This window comes from Centruroides vittatus, unplaced genomic scaffold (genome assembly GCF_030686945.1).
Source record: "Centruroides vittatus isolate TY-2023 unplaced genomic scaffold, ASM3068694v2 contig_990, whole genome shotgun sequence".
Lineage (NCBI taxonomy): Eukaryota > Metazoa > Arthropoda > Arachnida > Scorpiones > Buthidae > Centruroides > Centruroides vittatus.
The window spans coordinates 494447-506144 of record NW_027122659.1 but is presented as its reverse complement, the minus strand read 5'-3'; the positions used below and the strand labels follow the sequence as shown (position 1 = coordinate 506144).

At 30.8% G+C, this 11698-nt stretch overlaps 1 protein-coding gene across 1 annotated transcript; it reads left to right on the top strand.

Annotated features, from left to right (window-relative positions):
• Positions 1-3667: 3667 nt before the first annotated feature.
• Positions 3668-6733, top strand: LOC136986090 (uncharacterized). Its single transcript, XM_067283553.1, has 3 exons — positions 3668-3735; positions 4737-4919; positions 5299-6733. Exons 1-3 carry the CDS (start codon positions 3669-3671, stop codon positions 6699-6701), a joined length of 1653 nt encoding a protein of 550 aa, XP_067139654.1. The 5' UTR covers position 3668; the 3' UTR covers positions 6702-6733.
• Positions 6734-11698: the final 4965 nt, after the last annotated feature.

The following is an 11698-nucleotide window of genomic DNA, read 5'->3' as shown; positions in this document are numbered from 1 at the left end:
ACCAAAAATGGTTTCCATGACAACGACCACGGAAGAATAATTTTGGTACTGGTTGGTGAAATCAGCGGAGTGAGACCCTATCGAACTGACATTTTTGATCAGAGAAGCATTATACGACTGCAGTAACAAATTTCATTTTTAAAAGAAATTCACGTAATTAATTAAAACTTTTTACCATATCAGATACGTTCTTAAGCATAAAATTAAGGAGAGAAGATAATTTTAATTGAACTTGCCGATTATAAAGTTAAAAATGATTTAAATATAACAACATTAGCTCGTTTCCTGTTCAAACAATCGAAAAATTGTTATTTCTGAAACTAAAAATACTGACTTTAATTTATTGAGTAAAGTTGAAAAATATAATTTATTATATTCGCATTTATATTAATTCGTATTAATTAATCGGAAATATTCAATATACGATAAAAACCTGTGTAAACTGGAATGGCACCGCACCTGTTTGGCATGTTTCCGTTTGCACGAGTTTATTTTTATTTTTTAACATATAATTCCGAAGATTTTTCCTTTTAAGCAGGTTTTCGTTTTACTCGGGTTCCGGATTAAACAGGTTTTACAGTAATTAGATCGTATCTCTTAATTTTTCAGAAAGATTTATTACCTGGCTTTAATATCCCATTAATAACTTGGATCTAGTAAAGATGATAACGTTTTTATAGTAAACGAATAAATAAAAATTAATGTCTAATTATCTTCAATTATAATTAAAATATATTAAAACTATGATTGAAATAAACGTAGATAAATTAAATTATAAATTGATTTTTATTTCAATCATAATTAATAATTTTAAATGCTTATCGTGATTTAATGTAGCAGCTACCATACAGACGTTTAAACGTTTTTATGTCAGGGGGTCTCATAAATGTAAAGCTGTTAAAATAGTGAGAAATAAAAATAAATAAATAGGTAATATTTATTTAAAATTATATCAAATTTCATCATATTTGTTATAGTAATCGTTAAACGTAGAAATAAATAAACGAAATAAAGCGTAGAAAATAATTCTACAAACACGCTAACACAGAATTAATAGCTACTAAAAATATTTTCCTTTGAAAATTGTTTTACGTATTAAAAATAATATTATTTTCATTCATTTCCATTGTTAAGAGATATACAATTCAGATATTTAACTGTAAAATAACGTTGTAATCATTTTAGATTTCCTAATTTAAACGTAACATTTAAAAGTCTTCGAAGACTTTCACACAATGACACATCGTTTCCAAGTCTTCGAAACAATGTGTTCTTAAAATTTCATTATTAAATAGCGTAATAATTAAATTAAAACTGGGTTGTTTTCTTTCTTCTTCTTCTTCTTTCACAGTTTAATATGGAGATTAACTGGGTTGTTTTAATCGTAATCAAACGAATGACTACATTCAAAATGTTTTTATTGTAAATAAATATGCTTATAAACTGAAACTTATCAATTGTACACTAAGAGAACAAATCATGACGTAATCTAAATATAATGTTTGCTTTTACAGGACGTGATGGCGCCAGTCTGCTTCTCTTAACCCGGGATCGAATCTGGGTGGAGAATCCCAGGAATTTTTCATGAGAAAAATGCCCTCTTAGTGTCTGTAGGGCGGAGAAGGTTAAAAAAAAAAAAAAAAATTGAATCTTCGTTCGATGATAGACACCGAACACAATCCATTGACACGAGACTTTCACGGGTACAAGAAACGGGTACAAAAAAGTTCATTTCATTAAATCTTCGTTTGTGCATCAATTCATATTCATAATGCATCAATTTATATTTTGTTGAAATACAAAATACATTATCGAATTACCTGTATATTTCATTTTGAGTCTCCGTGGCCGAGCGTTGGTCGTGGATTCGCTTCTGAGCAAAGGATTGGCCACGTGGAGTTTTCCGAGTTTTCTACATCTAAATATGGGCCAGTTTCCCATAAAAGACCTCCCGGGAGGCATCCCCCTCGGCAGATCGCACGTGTATCGAAAAACCAAACCATTTTGAGTCGTATTAATGATAAACTACAGGTAAAAAACTATTCTTCGCTGTAAAAGTTGAAGCGCAATGTGGATCCATGTGATTTTCTTATGGGTAATTTGGATTTCTAATCTATATTAGCTTATTCCATTGAGTACGTTCACAATGAACATATCTGTGGCCGAATTATTATTATTCTTAATGCATTGATACTTCGACAATTTACGACTCGATGTTTCCATTCCTACATTATTTTCCACGAGATTATTTGCTTGATTAAGAAAAGAACCGACGAATCCCGATGTCGTGCCTATCTTGAATTACTTTATATTAAGAGTTCTGAGACTGCCGTAAAAAGTTTTTTAAATAAAATCTCGTAATAGATAACGCCACACGCAATTTTAAATGTTTTTGCCGGAAAAGTTAAGCAACTCGTTTCCGGTTAAGTTTGTTAATTTTGCTACGCAAATCTCCCTTTTCTACAACGAGAAATTGAACATTAAAATTTACAAAATGCTTTAATTAAAGCTCACAGTGATTAAAATCATAATGTTTTCAAATTATAGAATTCACATGTTTCGTTAATCCACCATTAAATAAAACGCAACGAATGATGGTTTATATCTTTTAGGTTTTAATACACCAAAACCAAGAGAATTAAATTATTAATAGCAGAGTCATTTTATTGCATAAATATAAGATATATTTTATAGCTTAAGGATATTTTGCAGAATCTATAAGTTTAGATCGTGCGATAAGATAAAATATTAATAATTACAAAATAGTGAAAATTCAGAGATTATTATTATTATTGTTATTATTATTATTATTATCTATTATTTTTTGCTGATTCTAAAAAACTCAAAAACATTGTAAAGGTAAAATTCGCCATTATGTACATGATAAACTCAATTAAATTTATATTTGAAACATAAAAATTTAATACATTTTAATCATAATAAAAACGATTCTTTTACTTTTTTTCCTAAATATTTACTTAATTCCCCATAAAAGCACTATAAATATAATTTGACATATCTACATGCCAATTTTCTTTATTGATCTAAAATATAATAAATTTTTAAAATAATCTACGGAAGTTTTTTCGTGTACACATCAATATTATTCCAAGAACTAAAAATTCAATTAAAAAAATCATAAAGTTAAATCGATTAAAGAAAATTAATTATCGCAATAAAAATTATAATAATTAAAATTAATTATGGTAAAAAAATAGTAGAAGAAAGGAGAGAAAGAGATAAAAATTGTGTAGATAATATCGTGATTTAAAAATACAATTTTACCGTTAAACTTTTATAAAATAAACATTTAATGGCATTATCTATAAATAATAATCGGAATTTATTTTTGAAATTTTCCATTTGTAAAAGTTGCGAACTTTCTCGACACGAAACCTGTAAAACTTGTACAGTACACAATAAAAATAACGCATGCGTCAACCGATGAAACTTTTAACCAATCGGATTTAACACAAAGGATCATCAATAATTTGAAAAATTATGTAATAGATAAAATAATAATATTATTATTACTGAGATCAATAAAATAATTTTTTATATTCGATGACTTCTATTTTTATCGTTCTATTAAATTAATGCAATCCTATTAAAAAATCTAGTTAATCTAGTGTCACGGCAACCTGCCGAGAGGAAGTGGCCGTAAGAATATGAATCGACAGCAGAAGATTATTCTGCATCTTGTATATTCCATTGTCATCTCTATTTCTATGCAGAGTAAGTCCTAGTGTAATTTTCGTAAAGGCGGAAAATAATTAATTCGATCTTTATTTTTCAAGTTAGTTTTGCTTGCATTTATTGGCTGGACGGTGCGAATTTGGGTGTAGAAAGCCGAGAACGGATTTGTTTTTTTATTCTGTTGCTCGGAAATTACGGGCCGTTGGTTGTTTTTTCGGAAACGGTATTAAAAATGGAGAGATGAGTAGCTGTAACGGTAATAAAGGGAACTATTTAGGTCATCTGTCCAGTTTTCCATTGACAAAAACAGGAATAGATCCTTACAGCACGAGGAAGTTCTTGCTAATCCACAAAAATAAAAAAATGCAGGTAATGACAAATAACTCCGGCGAATTATTTAAGAAGAATCTATATTTAGAAGTGAATGATAGGACCTTTTCGATAACGGAAGCCATTTTCTTTTTGGTTTTAAAATTAAATATGTGTGCCGCAAACTAGAATGGATTACTTAAATTCATCGCATTTAAGAAAAGAACAACCATTTATAAGTCATAGGCCTACTTTATGTAGGTCAAGGCGAATTGTACATTAGCATTTCTATAAAATTTTTACAAAGATTGTGCTTAATATAGATTTACCTTTCGTTATTTTTTAAATAGATAAATAAATAGAATCTTAGCTATTTAATAAATGAAATTACGATATTATTACTTATAATTATCGTCGTTATTTAATTCTTAACTTTTGAATAATTTCCATTTTTTATGGGAGCTGTAACTAGGCGTTATTGGTTATATATATATAAAACTGGGATATTTTAGTGATAAAGAAATTTGTTTATTGATTTAACATAGGCTAAATGAAAAATAAACCACGAACTATAAATGCAAACAGGTTTAATATGGTAATTATTGTCAACTCAATGTATTTTAACAAGGGCGACAACTTTAGATTAAAAGTGAAGTTTAATTAATTTTATGTTGATCTAGGCAAGTTTGTTATTTAATATTTATTTTTTAAGAATTAATCTGTAACTTTAGATATTTGTGAATGCTGTCAACGTCCTCAAGCTCCTTCTAATGGAAGAGTTTGGTTTCGAATCCAAGGTGGATTGACTGCTATTTATACGTGTAATGTGGGTTATGTCCTAAAAGGAACCAATGTGTCGCAGTGTCAAACTGATGGCCAGTGGTCGTCGCCACCGCCGAAATGTCATTTACCAGGTAAGCTGTAATTACCCGATTGATTATGATAATTACGCGGATTTTAGGACAAGTAATGTTTATAATTAGCCTCTCTTTACTGTTATAAGAATAAGAATTGCTTTAAGAATAGAAATAAATCTTATCTGCTGTCCTAATTATCTATAATTATGAAGAGTGACTTATTTATGTATCATTTATTACCATTAATATTTATTTAATAGACCTGTACAAAGCGTTTTGTATTTTTATCAAATATTTTCATTTTGTCTAAAAGATTATTGAATATTTTTTATTATTTGTTTTTTGTTTATCAATTAAATATTTTTATTTTAAAACATATTTTAGATCTTTATATTAGAACCCAGATTTTTAATTAGAATAACGTATTATTTTACAGCATCTCTGTGCAGTTCTCCAGAATTAGTTTTAGAAAATCTTCATCTTCCAGCAAGGAGTGCAATGGTGATAGATTGTGACGCTGGTCAAAGAAAGAACATTTCACGAACTTGGTTAAAAGACGGCGCCTTAATTAATGAAATTAACACACCGGGAATAACCATTTTAGCAAATTTATCCATTTTAGTTCATTCGGGTTCTCCTCAAAATCAGGGCATCTATTTATGTTTGGTTCAAACGTCAACGTCTGTAAAAATCGGCAAGGCTCTAAGATTACTCGTAGATAATGCAGAACATTCGGAATTATCAAAATATCACGGAAAGTGCAATCTAAAATTCAAAGATTCTGCCAAAGTCGTGTACGGAAGCGAAGGAAATTCGATCTTTTTACGCTGCGGAATCGATGATCAATCGACGATTGTCGAGTGGTTCAAAGGAGATAAATTACTGCGGTATAAGGATAATTATCAGTATTTACCAGAGGGGACTTTATACGTGGAAAGTCTAAAACGTTCCGATGCTGGTGCTTACATGTGTGTCGCTCGTTCTTCTCCTATTTGCAACGTCAGTAGAATCATCGAAGTGAAATTAATCTCTCAGAACATACCGGAAACGTTTACGTGTGGAAGAACTTACGGAAAACACAGAGTAAAGAGAATTATAGACGGTGCACGTGCTGAAAACAATACCCATCCTTGGATGTGTATGCTATCGACCCAAAAAATTGCGGTGGTATGCGGATGCTCTCTTATTTCGGATAAATGGGCAGTAACTGCTGCTCATTGTTTTTCCGACGAGAGGGTTAAAAGGTACTTTGTTAAATTAGGCAAACGTCAAAGAGGACAGGTAGAAAAGGAAGAAATTGTCACACCTGTAGTAGAAGTGGTAGTTCATCCCTTCTATCAAAAACGTATTACGGACGATCAAGGAAATCAAGTCAGCAATGAAAACGATATCGCCTTATTGAAATTAGAGACTCCGGTTCGTTTCAGGCATAATATTTTGCCTATTTGTCTGCCTGCTAAGAATTTTATGGACAGGTTGCCACCTCACACTATGGGCGTCGTGACCGGGTGGGGCAGAGTTAGCTTGAAAGGTTCCGTTATGGCAGTGACGTTACAGGAAGCTTCGTTGCCCATCATCTCGAATAAACTTTGTATTCAAAGTTCGTCTTATGTTATTACAGAGAATATGTTTTGTGCAGGATATGCGGAGAGTTATAAGCCCGATACTTGCTACGGAGATAGTGGTGGTCCTTTAACGGTGCACCACGAAGGCAAATGGTACTTGGTTGGTATTATTAGCTGGGGGGAAGGTTGTTCTACCCCTAGAAAATACGGCATTTATACTAAAGTAGAAAACTACGTTGAATGGATTCAAAATGTCATCGGTAAAAGCACTTAGTTTAATTTCAATAAACGTGAAATTTAATCAAATATTTGTATTTATTAACGTTTAAAATGATCCCAAATATAAACTAAATTTATTTAAAATTTGTAAAAATAATTTATTGGCATATAAACAAGAGCCCGACAAATTTTAGGTATACAGTAATTTAAAGAATTAGGCAACAAGAAAATACATGAGATTAATTGATCTATGTATGAACAAATACCACATAACTTTGGGTTAAATAAGATATATATTTGTAATAGTTGGAAAATATATGAGAATGTAATGCTATGTAATGTTAAAAATAAATTAGAAGTTTATACAGATCTAAAATTATGTTCAATTTTAATAGACTAGATTTTAAAAATTATGGCAGATTAAATTATTTTTAACAGATCGAAAGTCGAAAGTAAATCAATGAGGAGATAATGAGGAGATAATTATTTTTAACAGATTCAAAAGTCGAAAGTAAATCAATGAGGAGATAATGGGTGTGTATACAATCTAAAATTGATTGCAGAATAGACAGTGGCGCGTTATACCTTCGTGGGATCCGGGCGAATTTGAATTAGAGACCCTGGTACAGTGGTGAGTGATTCAGACATTTTTCTTCGAAGAAAATTTTTTGGGGATATAATATTCTTATATAAAAGATTGGCTTGGAGTCTCCTGTCGGTGGCCCCAGACAATTTATCTTTTTGCCTATAGGATAATGCGCTACTAAAAATAGTAGAATATTAGTTGTGCTGCAATTTATAAAAGTTGTAGACTTAAATTACCACTGTTGTCCGTCCGGCTGTCTGTCCTTCCTTAATCTCGAGAATGGAGTAAGACAGGTAAAAATAATGGCAATGTATGGAAAGAGTATGGGCAGAAAGCCCCGATTAACTATATAAGGGAAAAAATTTTTGGATGTAAAAAAATAAGTTGCACAACTGGTGCGACTCTATTCCTAACAGGAAAAGTACAAGGGCAAGCCACTACTAACTTGGGTGGAGAGCATATATTTTAAATTAAAAATAAATTTTTAAAAATATGATTAAAAATTGCAACACGGCATTATGACTATGTCACAATAAATAATTGTTCATTTGATTCGGTTCAGTTTTAACAGAATACGGCAAAGCAACACATCTCCAAGGGAGATGCTTCTCGAGATGACTTTCTACGGGAACTGGCCCCTATTTAAACATTAGCCTGGCGAATAAAACCCGAAAAACTCCACGTGACCATCTCGTTGGTTGGTCACGAACCCATGACCAAGTTCGATGGTTTTAGCCACAGAAATATTAAAAAATAGAAGAAAATGAATGCGCGATTATTCATCAACTGTTTAATTTAAATTTCTTAATTTGAATTTAGTTTGGCCCAAACTCTTACCGAGTTAGTAGGATGATTATTCTCGATCGACAATTTATCTTCGTTTAACTCGACCGTAACGAGCAGGTTCATCTCTCTAATTAAGTTCCCATACAATAATTCGTTATACTAAAATTAGCATCCTTTATCGATAAAATTTTAATTATCACCAAACTTGAAATATCTCGAAGGTTATTCGTGATAATTTAAGTTTTGCAAATGAATTCATTATTGAATAACGGAAGCATTCTAAGTTGTAGATTCACTTGAAATGAATCCTCACACCTGGTTGGAGGTTAGACTTTGGTGATATTCCTCTATATATCAATATATGCAGTGTATATAAAATACCGCTCCAATATAAGTACGTGGCTCTTATCTTTATAAGGTTTGACTACTCTAGTGTATCAGTATGCGTACTGTGTACACAAACAGCCAAAAAGGAAGTGAAAATGTATTCTATTATATAATTTTTATAAAGAATGTTTTAAATGTAAAATGAAGTTTGTTCCTACATGGTATAAACACTGAAAAGAATGAATGATAGGCTAATATCATATGAAAACTATACAAACATAGGCAGGCCATTGTTAAACCTTAATAAAATTATTTGTTTGACGAATTACTAGAAATAGTATATTTTTAACACGAGAGAAGGCATTCTGTATACTGTATTATTATTATTTAAAAGATTTAAATTAATAATAATTAAAATAAAACGTGTTTTAGATACTCTCCTTTTCTCTTTGGTTATAAATATAAACATATATTTTGTAAATTAATAAATAAAAACCGTTTAACAATACATTTTTCTTTATTTATAATATAAATAATATACAATTAATTTCATTTATGAACAGAATACATTTATCCTTAAGTATGAAGACGCAAATTTTTTATATATTTTCTAGTTATAAAATCGATTAGAGTAAAAATAGAATTATTTAATAATTTACTAAATATTCTAATTCATTTGTATTTTATTTCGTTATTGTAATCACAATAGGACTAGCTTATACTTTTACATGTCTCTCGCGTATTAAATTTGCATAAACCTCATACATGTTGCATATCATTTTAATCGGCTCGATGTGAGGATGACCAAAAAATCAGAAAATGTGAAAAAAATTGCTTCCGATAGAACGAAGAACGCGCAAAAGTCACAAACTTCTCTAGAATTTTGACAGTTTTTGGCGGAAAATTTCAGAAGCAGGCGGCAGTTGCTATGGCAACTTAGAAGCCCAGGTAAGATCACACCGTTCAATTAGTGAATTATTTCCGTTCCACCTTGATTTTAACGCACTTGACGCAACTTTCAAGACAGATTTTGAACCAACGACAAATACCTTCTCTCACCTGAGCATTGGAGGATCTAGGCAAGTGATGAGCAACCTTTTCTGGATGCGGGCCTCAATAGAATTTCGTAAGCTTCTGGAGGGGTATCCAAAAAGATGCTTATATGTTTCAGATCACGCGACTTTGATAGCAGAAACCAAACAAACAGAAAGAATAACAGAAAAATTTAAACTGACATTTCTCGGAAACAGGCGTCAAAAAGTGTGGGCCACAGACTAGAAATAATTACGTATGAATTCAAAATAATTGTAATTTCGATGACTTTTTGTGAAAATAAGAAATATAATAAATGATTTTATACTTTTCCATTCCTCCTTTCAGAATCACATCGAATATAAATCACACTGCAATTTGTATAATTTGTAATCAGTTTATAAATTCAATATTATCAATTATCCATTTTTCATCTTTCATTTAATAATTTCAAAAAGCTAATGAAAAAGGATGATGTAAAACGTAAAGCAAGTAAGGTAATTCTAAGGTAAGGTCTTGGTACTCCCGAATTTACCTCGAGCACTACTCATATTCTCAAAATCCTGGATACTCCACTAGTTTATTCTTATCTTTTCACTAGTCAAGTTTAATTTGAATATTCCTCTTCACTAATATCTGCTTATTGAAGTTGCATAATAGCAAGGAGCAGAAAACAGGAAAATAAAATTAGCCCCAAGAATCGCATATTAGGACCTGTCGAGCCACGGATTGCTCGTGATTGATCCAGACTATTTTTGTGTTATTTGATGAAATTGAAGAAAATGAATTCTCTAAATTCTCCTTCGATAACAATTTAGCGTGTTTCCGATGATGTCATCATAGAAGACACTAGAATTTTTTTGTCAATTGCCAATCAGTGTTTTAAACATTTTTCCTGACATCTTTTGCAGTGTTATTTGTGATTTCCTCGTCAATAAGTAAAATTAATTTTTTGGATGTTTCTGTGCCTATTATTTTTTAAAAAATCTTCGTTTAAAAACAATTATCAATGGTCTTAATAGACACTCAATCAAACGAATCGTAAAATATCAAGTTTATCTTTGAAGGACAAATCTTTGCGTTTGTTATTAGCTTCTTCTATTACGTTAAGAAGTACAATACATTACCGTACTTTAAATAGTAATGAAGATGACAGCAACAGCAGCAAACAGCATACGGCTATCCTATAAATAAAATAACGATGATATTAAATCAAAATTTAAATTACAGCACTGTATACAGCGTTGAGTGCAAGATTAAACCAAACATTTAATGTATTAATTAAGAGCAACTTCCTATGTTTGAAGAAAGTCGACGACCCGACCAATCAACGACAGGACTACCGATTCGGTAGTGGCGCCGAAATTCGCCTGGCGTCATTACACGTCACAACAAGAACCATCGATAACGTTGTTATTCAAATTAGATTTCGATGCGCATGCGGGTAAAATACTATTTCCGATTTTCGGTACGCGTCACAATTCAATTTAAATGAAATTAATAAAAACCCCGTTAATTAACATTCGCGTAATATAAATAGCATCCACGAATCCGTTTTTAAAAGTGCTTAAACTCAAATTAAATAACAAAAATTTATTAATTTATGAATTTAACATTTATTAATACTAGGTAACCAGTTAATTAAAACTAAAAATAATAACATAATAATTAAAAAAACTCTGCTTTTTACACCAAATTGAAACTAAAATCAAAATTAATTAATTAATTAAAATTTAAATCAAAACGAGCAATTATTTATTGTGACATCGTCACAATACCGGACTGCAATTTTTAATCATAATTTTAATTTATTTAATTTAAAACATATGCTCTCCACCTCAGATTAGTAGTGGCTTGCCCCTGTACATCATACTTTTCCCGTTAGCAATAGAATCGTGCTGGTCATCTAGCTTCTTTGGGAGAAAAATTTTAAATTTAAATAGCATAACTTCTGGTTCAAACCAGAAGTTCTTATATAGTTAATCGGGGCCTCCTACCTCTACAGTTTCCATATTTTGTCTCGACTTTCATTTATCTAACTCTATTCTCGAGATTAAGGAAGGACAGTCAGACGACAGTGGTAATTGATTGATCTACAAATTTTTCAAATTGCAGCCCAATCAATTGAAACATAATATTTGGGAAAGTGTGAAGAAAGTTCTTGTTGCCTGTCTTCCATTATTTGGTTATATTTCATCCAGGCAAAGACGCGTTTTTATTTATAGTACTTTTAAAGTGATATATAAAGTATATAAAGTAATGGCGGTGACTGCACATTTTGCTTTATATATTATATATATAATGGATATAGATATAAATAA

Coding starts and splice junctions, on each gene's coding strand:
- LOC136986090 (XM_067283553.1), top strand. CDS start 3,669: ATGAATCGACAGCAGAAGATTATTCTGCATCTTGTATATTCCATTGTC. Junction 3,736..4,736: donor CATCTCTATTTCTATGCAGA/GTAAGTCCTAGT, acceptor CTGTAACTTTAG/ATATTTGTGAATGCTGTCAA. Junction 4,920..5,298: donor GCCGAAATGTCATTTACCAG/GTAAGCTGTAAT, acceptor ATTATTTTACAG/CATCTCTGTGCAGTTCTCCA.